The 12,525-nt window shown below is 38.2% G+C and overlaps 1 protein-coding gene and 1 long non-coding RNA gene across 3 annotated transcripts in view; one reads left to right on the top strand and one right to left on the bottom strand.

Annotated features, from left to right (window-relative positions):
- The window catches only part of NHLRC2 (NHL repeat containing 2), a 63,084-nt gene that overhangs the window by 36,232 nt on the left and 14,327 nt on the right, over positions 1-12,525 (top strand). Inside the window, exon 6 of the mRNA XM_067709341.1 lies at positions 11,801-11,900. Coding sequence (XP_067565442.1) covers positions 11,801-11,900 — 100 coding nt within the window. The remainder of the gene's footprint in view (positions 1-11,800; positions 11,901-12,525) is intronic.
- The window catches only part of LOC137208751 (uncharacterized), a 108,304-nt gene continuing 97,777 nt past the window's right edge, over positions 1,999-12,525 (bottom strand). For both annotated transcript variants that reach the window (XR_010935738.1, XR_010935739.1), the window contains one exon: positions 1,999-12,139. This is a non-coding gene — a long non-coding RNA (uncharacterized lncRNA). The remainder of the gene's footprint in view (positions 12,140-12,525) is intronic.

Genomic DNA, 12,525 nt, shown 5'->3' with positions numbered 1-12,525 from the left:
CTCATCCCCATCAGGACTTAACCGGACTTGCCTCTCTGCTTTTGGTACACACCTGAGCTGTTTGAACATAATCTTATAGATGGAAAAACAGTCTGAAATATATCTGTTAGTAAAATAGTCAAAGTGGATGAGAACTGTTATTTTGGTATGTTATTACCTTCCCTCAAGGGAAAAAAAAATTCTCTTAATATGTAAGGCCCCAGTGATTTATAGTTAATAGTCCATATAGCAATTCAGTTATTGATATTTATATTTTACATCTTACAGCCTGTATTTACTGTCTGTCAGTAATTGCCACAGTAAAGCTTCATAAGAAATCATCCCCAAACTCATATAAACCTGAACCTTTATTTCTCACTTACATACAGGGTTGGGGTTCAGTTGATCAAGGCTGAGCCTGGGCTTGGTTCCAGACTGTTTTTTGGGTCCAGATCTCCATTTCTTTCTCCTTTTTCTTGAGCCAGTAGCTGACTGAGGTATATTCTTTTGGCAAAAGGCAGGAGCACAGGAGAGTAAGCCCAGTTACACACATTTAAAGCCTTTGCTCATGTCGTATCTGCTTACCTACTGTCATTAAAGCAAGTCACATAACTAAGGTCAAAGTTATGGGGCAGGGATATGCACTTTGCCTACAGTGAGGCAATGGCAAGGGTGTGCTTGTATTATTACCACAGAGGAATAAAGACTTGAGACCAGTAATTCAGTCTGTTACATATTTCAGAATTTACATTGCTTAAAAACAGGGTGTACTTTACCGGATGCTTTACTAAGTTGGATTTATTTAATAATGTACTCACATATTTTTATAGGCTAAAAATTTTTCAGTCGTACTTCATGGCATGGAATTTCTGGTTGTTTATCTCATATTGAGAGTGTACCCAAATTGCTTTCCAAGAAAAATATTGGCTCTGTTGACAAGTACTCCCTCAGCTTCCAACTGGAGTGATGTGCTGAGGCTTGTGTCTTTATTAAGCTCAGCTTTTAGAAAAGGAAGTGAATCCTACCTTAGCTCAATAGATCATTAAAAGCATATGGTTCCACATTTGACTTACAGTTTAAATTAGCTTCACTCCAGGTACTTGGCAAGAGGAGTAATCTTGAATGCACTTAAATAAGCTCAACACCTTTCAAAATGCTAAGAGAAAATGGTTTTCAAGTACTGTATGAAGGACCTATAATCACAATGACTACAAGAGTTTTTAAGCTTGAGTTATATACTCAAGGCATTCATGGTTAGATTTTGCGAAGTACTTAAATTTCCCAGAAATTCTATTTAAGGTTTGGGGGAGTTGGTCAGATTCTCATCAGTTTCGAAGTGGTGTGTTACCCCAAAACATTTTAAGAGCCACTGCTTTAAATCACTCTGAAGTCTAATCCTGGATTAATGCATTATTGTCAGAGTATGGGGAAATTGGATCATAGAATAATTTGCTCTCCTTACAATTGTTTTTACTTAACTGTATTTTGACATCATGTCATTCATTTAAAAATATATTAACACATCAACATATCTTACATTCATTTATATATGTATATGTTTCATGTTATATATTTCATCAAAACACAGTCCTGTGGGACTTCTGAACTGTTTTTACTATAAGGGTTTGCTGCTAATTTCAGTTATTATCTTATAAATAACCTCTCTGATTATCTACTAGAGAATTTTTCTGTGTTATAGATAATTATGTTTTTTTTTAAGTATCAAGTTTGTTTTTAAGCTCCTGGATAATTTGAATATCATAACTGATTGTGTTTGCTTTGTTATATTGATTCCTAGGAAACTTAGAGACAGATTTGTCTCTAGCAAAGTGTAACGGAAACATGACATTCATTTTTTTTTTTTAACATCTTTATTGGGGTATAATTGCTTTACAATGGTGTGTTAGTTTCTGCTTTATAACAAAGTGAATCAGTTATACATATACATATGTTCCCATATCTCTTCCCTCTTGCGTCTCCCTCCCTCCCACCCTCCCTATCCCACCCCTCCAGGCGGTCACAAAGCACCGAGCTGATCTCCCTGTGCTATGCGGCTGCTTCCCACTAGCTAGCTACCTTACATTTGGTAGTGTATATATGTCCATGCCTCTCCCTCGCTTTGTCACAGCTCACCCTTCCCCCTCCCCATATCCTCAAGTCTGTTCTCCAATAGGTCTGTGTCTTTATTCCTGTCTTACCCCTAGGTGGTTCATGACATTCTTTTTTTCTTAAATTCCATACATATGTGTTAGCATACGGTATTTGTCTATCTCTTTCTGACTTATTTCACTCTGTATGACAGACTCTAGGCCTATCCACCTCATTACAAATAGCTCAATTTCGTTTCTTTTTATGGCTGGGTAATATTCCATTGTATATATGTGCCACATCTTCTTTATCCATTCATCCGATGATGGGCACTTAGGTTGTTTCCATCTCTGGGCTGACATTCATTTTTTAATATTACTTGGCTGCATCTTTCTTTTCTACTCTATTTACCTATTGCTTCAATTTTCTTATTTTAAATTTATTTATCTTACTAGGGTTTATTTCCTTGTAAACTACCTGAATACTTTGTGAAATAAAAGTAAATAATCCAGTAGAATAATTTATTTTTATTTATTTATTTTTTGCTGTACTCAGGCCTCTCACTGCTGTGGCCTCTCCCGCTATGGAGCACAGGCTTCAGACGCGCAGGCTCAGTGGCTATGGCTCACGGGCCCAGCTGCTCCGTGGCATATGGGATCTTCCCGGACCGGGGCACGAACCCATGTCCCCTGCATTGGCAGGCGGACTGTCAACCACTGTGCCACCAGGGAAGCCCCATTAGAATAATTTACTGAACTGATTGGGTATGATAATTGATCCATATGGAAGAAAAAATCTGTTAATCATAAAACTAAAAATGCTTTAAGGACTATAAATGTACATTTATAGAATGTACTTTTTTTTTTTTTTTTTTTTTGGCGGTATGCGGGCCTCTCACTGTTGTGGCCTCTCCCGTTGCGGAGCACAGGCTCCGGACACGCAGGCTCAGCGGCCATGGCTCACGGGCCCAGCCGCTCCGTGGCATGTGGGATCCTCCTGGACTGGGGCACGAACCCCTGTCCCCTGCATCAGCAGGCAGACTCTCAACCACTGCGCCACCAGGGAAGCCCTATAGAATGTACATTTTTAACTAGTCTTTTGATGTTTAAGTGTGTCTTTTCTGACAGTCTTATACCAATCACAATGTATTGTTTTGGTTTCCTTAAACAGTGATGAGTTTTTAAAACACCTGCAAAGAAAACAGGGCTGAAAAATTTAAAACCTATTCTTTTCAATTGTCTTTCCACATCTTATTCACTAACAATTTGACTTTGCTACTTGCCTTTATTGTCTTTCCAAAGTAGTAACTTTGTTTTCAGAGGAAAAACTTCCTTCCAATTCATTCATATTGAATTGGTTTGAATATATTTAAATTATGTAATTGTACAACTGGTTGGTTTAAGCAGATGTGGGATTAAATGCAACTTGAAGGGGACTGTGGTTAAGAAAAATTGTTCTTGTAAGCACTTAAATTCTTTAATACTTTAAGAATTATATAGAATATTTCTGAAATTCTACCATAGTTAGGAATATGAGAAAGGATGGAATTATCAGAAGGAAAACATGAAAAATAGATAAGGTATTGTGGTATCTTCATATATTAAGCTGTTCTGCAGTGCAAACAATGGACCACAGCTACACCTGACAACATGGAGAAGTATCAGGAAATCTGTTGAGTGGAGAAAGCACCTTTTATAGAATGTTCAATAGCAAGCAAGATTAACTATACATTGAGAGATCCATTCAGACATGGTAAAATTTTAAAATCAAAGAAGATAATGAAAAACACATGTTTAGACTGGTAGTTCCTTCTGGGAAGAGGAGGGGAGGATATGCTAACAGAGGGATGCAGGAAGTTTTCAAATAATCTTCCCTTTTCTTGAGCTGGTGTTGTGCACATGGATGTTTAGTTATTATTTAAACTTCATGTAGAACAGTTATCCATTCATATGCATATTTAAGTAAAAATTAAACCTTAAAAGGAAAGAAAATAGATCAGATAAAGAGTGAAAAATAACAAAGACAATATACAGTTGAATATATACCCCACCAAAAGACTCAGATAATGAACAGCATACTTCAGAAAGAGATTAGGGAAAGGGACTTCAAATACCTCTGATTATTTTAAATGTATATGTAATATGTAAATGTGTGTGTGTTTGTATTTTAAATAGTACCTGAATATTTAACGTAATTATGCCATTACAGTGATAAAAGCATGGAAATAATTCACATAAATTGATTTTTACAAAAAATCACTTTATAAAAGTTATTTTCATCTTTGTCCATTTTTGATTATCACTCTAAATATGGTCAAAACTTTATAATGCACTAAAAATAATTAAAAAGAACTCCAATAAATTCATTTTTTCACCAGAAACATTGCCATGTTTCTAAAATGCATACCAAGTCTGTGCTGTCTCCACTCATGCCCGACAATAACCCGAGAATTTCTTTTATCGTAAAGGTCAGAACCCCTGCTAGTCTCTAAGTACTTCAGACTTCACCTGATTTTAAATCATTTACAGAAAGGATAGTGTGCCCAAATGCCATTAACCTTCCTTGGCCCTTTAATCAGCATTTCCCTAGATAGAAATTTAGTTGTACTTATTTGACCTTTAATGATTGAAATCCAGCTATTTAGTGTGCTAGTCTGGTAATCTACAGCTTAGATAATATGTTTCTCTGACTTCCATTAATATGCTCTAAATAAAATACATTTATCCTCTTATCAGATGATACAAAATTTTTTTGAGGAATAAATTTTATATAATGTGACTAGTGTGTTTTTATTTTAACAAAATAAAAACAGTAGTAGTATTTGTATATCTGAATAACTATTATCACACTGACTTGGTGTTTATAAGGGTTTTTTTCAGTTCGAATGATGAGGTAATAATTTACAGAAAGTAACATTTACCCTTAATAGGTGTAAGTTCTATTATGAAGAATCTTTATAACCATTGCTACAATCAAGATATAGAATATTTCCATCACCCCAAAATTTCTCTTATGACTCTGTTCAGTCTCCCTCCCTCGCCCTCTACCACCCACTCTACCCACTCCACCCACTGGCAACAATGATTTCTTGTTCCTCAGTATAGTTTTGTATGTCTGGTTTCTTTCAGTTACCATAATCTTCTGCGATTCATCCATGTTCTTACATGTATCAGTAGTTCTTTTTTATTGCTGAGTAGTATTCCGTTGTACAGCTGAACCACAATTTGTTTATTAACTCACCAGTTGGTAAGCATTTCAGCTGTCTCTGGTTTATGGCAATTATGATTAAAGCCTCTATAAACGTTTGTGTACAGGTTTTTATGTGGACATATATTTTCTCTTGGGCAAATGCTTAGGAATGAAATTGCTAGATCATATGATAAGTGTATGTGTAATTTTATAAGAAACTGCCAGACTGTTTCCCAACGTTGCTGATTTCTTAAAAATCCCGTGTCTGGCTGGAATAATTTTGCTTTTGCGTGTAGAACTAACTTTAACATTTCTTGCAGCACATGTCTGCTAACAGTGATTTCTCTTAGCCCTTTCTTTGGAGGGGGAGGGTCTGAAAAAGTAATTAGCATTCATTTTTGAAAGCTATTTTTACTCCATAAATAAGTCTGGATTGGCTTTTTTTTTTTTTTGATATTTTAAAGATGTCATTCCACTGTGTTATAGCTTACATAGTATAAACAAGAAGTCTGATTTAATTCTTTTCCTAGTTCCTTAGTATAAAAATGTGTTTTTTCCTCTGGCTGCCTTCAAGATTTTCTCTTTGGTTTTCAGCAGTTTGATTGATATGTCGAGGAGTTACCTGCTTAGGATTCTTGATGTCCTTCGTTATTTGGAAAAATTCTCAACCATTATCTTCTCAAATAGTTTTTCTGCTCCTTTCTCTTCTTTCTGGGATTTCAGTTACTCGTATGTTAGATTCTAATATTATATTCAACAACTTTTACATATTATGGTTTGGGGTTTTTTTAATGTCACCCTTTTCTCTTTGTGTTTCAGCGTGCATAGTTTCTGTTGATTTATCTTTAGGGTCATCGATTGTTTCCTCAGCTGTGTCTAGTCAACAGATGAGCTTGTTGAAGGAATTTTTCATTTCTGATATTATTCTTTTTCTAACAGTATTTCCATTTTAATATTTCTTAGAGATTTCATCTATCTTCTCAAATTCCCCATCTATTTAGGTATGTTTGCCATCTTTTTCTCTAGATTCTTTACCATAGTAAGCGTAGTGATTTCAAAGTCTATGTCATAGATCTAAATTTCAGGTCAGCTCTGAGTCTGTTTCTGTTGATCGCTTTGTCTCTTGAAAATGTTTTTTTGTTTGTTTTTTTATTTTGTTTTGCTTACATTTAAGTGTGTGTTCTCATTTTTTGTTAAATTCCAGTCATGCGTGGAACTATAGAGGCTGAGATCAATAGTATTTGTCATTATTATGGGAGGTCGAGTCCGTTTAGTCAGAAGCTGGCCTGGATCTGGATTTTATTATTGCTGTGAGTTCTGTCAAATCACCATAGCTTTCACAGTCCTCTAGCAGTGTGCTGTTGCCTAAGCCTGGGGGGCTAGATGCTAGAGACTTTTTCTTAGTGTTAGTACTCCACCGTCAGCTTTCAGTCAGCCAGCACAGATCCCCAAGGGATAGACTGCTGCTGTCTTTCTGTACTAGATTGCATTGGGGCTGAGGGAGAGTTCTCTGTTGTTCTGGTGAGCCTCAGTCTTAGGGAGGCACTGTGTGCCTGGGCCTCCATGAAACAAGGTGGAGAGCTTAGAGCTTTTTCAGTGATTCTGTTCCTTCTCTCTCTGGCAGCTTAACTCTGTCTTATATTTGTGAGTGGTTTTGAAGCATTTCCTGCTTCTCTCCCAGCAGTGGGAGATCTCTACTTGTTGTCTGGGGTCTTTGGCCAAAGACATTTCCTTGCCCCTCCGCCAGAGGTAGAGAGTTTTTTTTTTTCCTCTCCTCCTCCTCCAGTTATAATTAGTCTTTTCCTGTGCCCTGGCAGTGACAGACTTTGTTGCTTTTTCCTAGTGGATTAAGGCTTTGCTTTACAGGGGAGATTTAGAAGCTGCACAGAAAAAACCATTTACACTAATGGATGATTTCACAGATGCCATTAAGAGGGTTCTAGTCAGTGGGATCTATTTTGATCATAGTTGCTTAAAATAACACAGAATTTGTAAAAGCTGGACTGCAGGTAATTTTTATATTCATATTTCATTTGCTGATTTTGTTCCTGTTTTCTGAAACTATTTCACTAATCCTTCTTGATAATTGATAATTATGAGGCATTTTGCCTTTAAAAATACTTAACTCCCAAAACCTTTTTAGCTATTGGCATTGTCCTTTTTTTAATATTAATTTGTGACTGCTGTAAGTCAGTGATTCTAAGGACACTCTTTTTTTTATATATATATAAATTTATTTAATTTATTTATTTTTGGGTCCTCGCTGCACGCAGGCTTTCTCTAGTTGTGTCGAGTGGGGGTTACTCATTGTTGTGGTACAGGGTCTTCTCATTGTGGTGGCTTCTCTTGTTACAGAGAACGGGCTCTAGGCACATGGGCTTCAGTAGTTGTGGCTCACGGGCTTAGTTGCTCCACAGCATGTGGGATCTTCCTGAACCTGGGATCGAACCCGTGTCCCCTGCATTGGCAGGCGGATTCTTAACCACTGTGCCACCAGGGAAGTCCCAAGTGTACTCTTAATTTAAGGTTGAAATGTTCATGATTGCCACATTCTTGTTAGAAGGAACTAATACCCATACTTGGTGATACAACTATATACTTTTTTTTTTAATAAATTTATTCATTTTTATTTTTTGCTGTGTTGGGTCTTCGTTTCTGTGTGAGGGCTTTCTCTAGTTGCGGCGAGCAGGGGCCACTCTTCATCACGTTGCGCGGGCCTCTCACTGTCGCGGCCTCTCTTGTTGTGGAGCACAGGCTCCAGACGCGCAGGCTTAGTAGTTGTGGCTCACGGGCCCAGTTGCTCCACAGCATGTGGGATCTTCCCAGACCAGGGCTTGAACCCGTGTCCCCTGCATTGGCAGGCAGATTCTCAACCACTGCACCACCAGGGAACCCCTACTCTTTTTTTTTTTTTTTTTTTTTTTTGCGGTACGCGGGTCTCTCACTGTTGTGGCCTCTCCCGTTGCGGAGCGGAGCACAGGCTCCGGAGGCGCAGGCTCAGCGGCCATGGCTCACAGGCCCAGCCGCTCCACAGAATGTGGGATCTTCCTAGACCGGGGCACAAACCCGTGTCCCCTGCATCAGCAGGCAGATTCTCAACCACTGCGTCACCAGGGAAGCCCCCCTTTTTTTTTTAAAGCTGAGGGGAAAGTCAAGAGACTTCTTCCCAACAGGATGGAAATTTTATTTTTTATTTTATTTTACTTATTTATTTTTGGTTGTGTTGGGTCTTCATTGCTGTGCACAGGCTTTCTCTAGTTGCGGCAAGCAAGGGCTATTCTTTGTTGTGGTGTGCGGGCTTCTCATTGTGGTGGCTTCTCTTGTTGCAGAGCACAGGCTGTAGGTGCACAGGCTTCCGTAGTTGTGGCACGCGGGCTCTAGAGTGCAGGCTCAGTAGTTGTGGTGCACAGGCTTAGCTGTTCCATGGCATGTGGGATCTTCCAGGACTAGGGATTGAACCCATGTCCCCTGCATTGGCAGGAGGATTCTTAACCACTGCACCACCAGAGAAGTCCCACAACTATATACTTTAGATTTAAAAATCCAGGATGAACAGTGTAAACATGATTATTAGTTTGATAGACATTATAAATGCCAGACTACACCCCCCCCCCCATTTTTTTAACTCCCATTTTATTTACAAGAACAAACTCTTCAGCCCTCACTGAAATGGTTAGGCAGGGTAAAAACTTCTTGAGTGGCAGTTTAGTAAGGAAGTGATGAGCCTGGACTCTGGGGCCAGACCACTTGGGTTCTAACTAGTTTCACATCTTAGTAGTTGTGTGACTTTGGACAAGTTACTCAGCCTCTTGATGCTTCAGTTTCCTCATCTCAGTGGGAGATACTAATAGTATCTACCTCAAATGTCTATTGTGAGAATTGTGAGAATTAATATATGGGAAGCACCCAGAACAGTGCCTGGCACATAGAAAGTACTATATAAGTGTCCGTTGTTATTGTTGTTTGCTATAAGATTCTCATTATAAAAATCTCAAGATGTTGATAAGCTGAACCAAACCAAAAATGGAAAGGCGAGGGACTGGAAAAAATACTCGAAAGAGATTATTTGGCCACAGGCTCTTCCAGAGGCTACAAGAAGAGAAGGGCAGAAGGAGTGACCTAGCCACAAATACTGGAGTATAAAGCCTTGGTCACCTTTGATCACATCTCAATTTCTGATCACACATTAAAATGCACTTGGGTAATTGAATCCAAAGCTAAGTCCATGGAGCAGGGGTGGAAGGGAGGGAAAAGAGAACGGGCCAAGCAGAGTGTTGGCCAGAAGAGCACAGGCTCACTCCTGTAGTTCCTTCATTCTGATCAGAACACTAATAATCTGGAATTGGACTCACTAATGGATTATTATTCCAGGTTTAGCTGTGTGAATACCAACAAATTATTTAACCCCTTTGACTTTCAATTTCTTTATAAAATGGAGATGATGATAACTAGACTTGCTAATGTTGTTAAAGGAAATAATCCATACAAAGTGCTTATTATTAGCTCAGTGCCTTAAACAGGAAATGTTCCGAATGGTTTTCCTTTTCACCACCATGCCCCCCGTCGTCATTATCATCCTCATCAACTGGTATGTAGAATCATAAACTCCTGAGTCCCGACCTGACACAGCCTCTGCTTCTACACTATTTCTCATACCTCCAGCTTCTAAAGGGAATAAGTACACAGAGACTAAGACCAAACAGATGCTCACACTAATATTACGATGAAGCTTTGGCCTCATAGGTAGACCCTAGTTGAACTAGCCTGGCCTGTTTGGAGAAGTAGATGATGGAGACCTGATTTGGTCTTTCACTCCTGTATATACCAACACAGCTCTTCTTTGGCAAAGTAGAGAGGCTTTAAACCCATGTCATCTTCTAATGATTATAGTTTTATTTCCAATCTTTATGCTTTTTGCTTCTTTTTCTTGTATGAATTAGGACCTTCATATGATACTAAATGAGTGTTGATAGCAGATCTCCTTGTCTCATTTCTGTTCTCAGGGGGAATGTCTTAGTTCGGGCTGCCATAACAAAATGCCACAGACTGGGTGGCTTAAACAACAGAATTTTATTTTCTCACAGTTCTGGAGGCTAGAAGTCCAAGGTCAAGGTGCCAGCATGATTGGTTTCTGGTGAGAGCTCTCTTCTGGCTTATAGACGGTCACCTTCAACCTTTGTCTTCACATGGCAGGGGCAAAATAAAAGAATATAATAATGAAAAGTTTTTGATCTAGTTCTAAAGTGATTAAGCAGAGACTGAGTCCCCAGAATACATGGATGCACTGTCACTTTTAATTTATGTTTATTAAAAATATTTGACTGAAAAATTAAATGGAAGTAAACTACTTTCCTTTAGATTTCATGATAGCAATTAACACAGCGAAAGAGGCAGCATGTTAAATAGATTTTCTCGTTGGACTTCCTGGGTTCAGATTCCAGTTCCTTCATTTACTAGCTCTGTGATTCTGGTAAGTTAGCTAACCTGTCTAAGCCTCAGTTTCTTTTGTAAAAGGCCTGTAAGAAGGGCCTTTTGAGAAGATTCAAGTGATAATCTCTGTAAAGTGCTTGGCACATAGCAACCACAGTTTATTGACCATCAACATTATTTTTGTTAAATTAAACAAAATTTTAATTAAATAAAATTTAATTTTGTTAAATTAAAAGACACTTGAAAGTAATTCAAGTTAAGGAAGAAAAATTCCTTCTGGACACAACTACTTGAAGTTAAAGAAAGTACAAATAAAATAGCCTTTCCGATATATTTATTTTAGCATATGTCTGACCAAATTATTTTAGTGAAAATGTCTCAACTACATGTAAAAGTAGCTTCAGAATACAGCTTAATTAAATATTTTAAAAATAGAATTAATTTGAGAAACAGAGCCTTGTCACATTGTAATAAGTTGTAATATCAGTCTAAAAAAACAACATTATTTATTAATTTTAGAAAACAGCTATATTGTAATATAGTGTACTCTTAGCTTTATTACATGTCAACCATATCTTTTTGAAAAAGGTTCACAATTAAACAGTAGATTTTTAAAGAGCAGCAGTGATGTGAGTCTAAGTCTTAAGAGCTAATACTGGGGTAGAAATATACATTTCTTAAACTATTAAAAGATACAGTCCTTTCATGAGAAATTGTTCAAAGAACTATTCCTATATTCCTAAAGCATGTAATTTAGGTACTTGAGTGCCAGAGTTTCTTTGGAGAGTGTGTGTCAACCCATTTCTTCTGTCACATAAAATAAGAAATCAGATGTTTAAAAACATTGTGCCCAGAGATGCAGAGGGACATTTTGCTATTAAGAATACTTCGGATTTCTGTGAATGTAAATTTATAAGTCTAAAGAAGTAAACTTTTCATGAGGAAAATGGAAAAATTTCCAAAATGACTTAAAACATTGCAAATATTTTTACTTTCTTCTATCGGATGATTTATAAACATACTACTGTCTTCCCTTAATTTAAATTTCTGAAAGATTGGGAATGTTTGTATTAACCAGATATATCTATAGTAATTACTGTTTATTTTCATAAAGGTTCAGAGGTCCAAAGAGATGACATTCTGTGGATAGCCATGGCAGGGACTCATCAGATATGGGCATTCCTGTTGGACTGTGGCAGATTACCAAAGAAAAAGTAAGTGGTAACTTCGGTAACATCTCTCTTTGGGTAAACGTGGCGTTCACAGAACTCCTTTTCCCGAAGTCTTCATCCTCGTAGCTCTCACTGTGCTGGTCAGGATGTGCTGGGCTGTGCTACTATAACCAGCAGCCCAGGTCCCTGGTGGCTTCGGACGAGGTCTGTTTGCTGGGGGAGCACTACTCTGCCCCCCCAGGCTGATGCAGCAGCCACCGTCTGGAGCTCTGCCAGCTGTCCTGGCAGAGAGAGACAGAGCTGGTGAGTTGCTCACTGGCTCTGAAAACTCCTCAGAAGTGACACACATCACTTCTACTCACATTTCGTCAGCCCAAGTAAGGCTCGTGACCACACCCAACCTTGGGGAGCTTGGGAAGAGCGGTCCCCCCGAGCATCCACAAGGAGAACTGGGAGCATCTTTTATTTTAATGCGTATTTCTAATATCCCTGATCATTAATTCAGGTATTTGAAGACTGCATAGCAGAGTAGTTAATAGCTCAGGTTTTGTAGTCAGGCCTGAGATTGAGTCCTGGCTTTGCCACTTATCTACATGAGCTTGGGAGAGTCACTTTAACTTTCTAAGCCTCAGTTTCCTTATTTATATCTACCTCATAGGCTTGTTTT

Source organism: Pseudorca crassidens, chromosome 16 (assembly GCF_039906515.1).
Source record: "Pseudorca crassidens isolate mPseCra1 chromosome 16, mPseCra1.hap1, whole genome shotgun sequence".
Lineage (NCBI taxonomy): Eukaryota > Metazoa > Chordata > Mammalia > Artiodactyla > Delphinidae > Pseudorca > Pseudorca crassidens.
The sequence above is the reverse complement of the archived record's forward strand: the minus strand, read 5'-3'. Positions and strand labels throughout refer to the sequence as shown.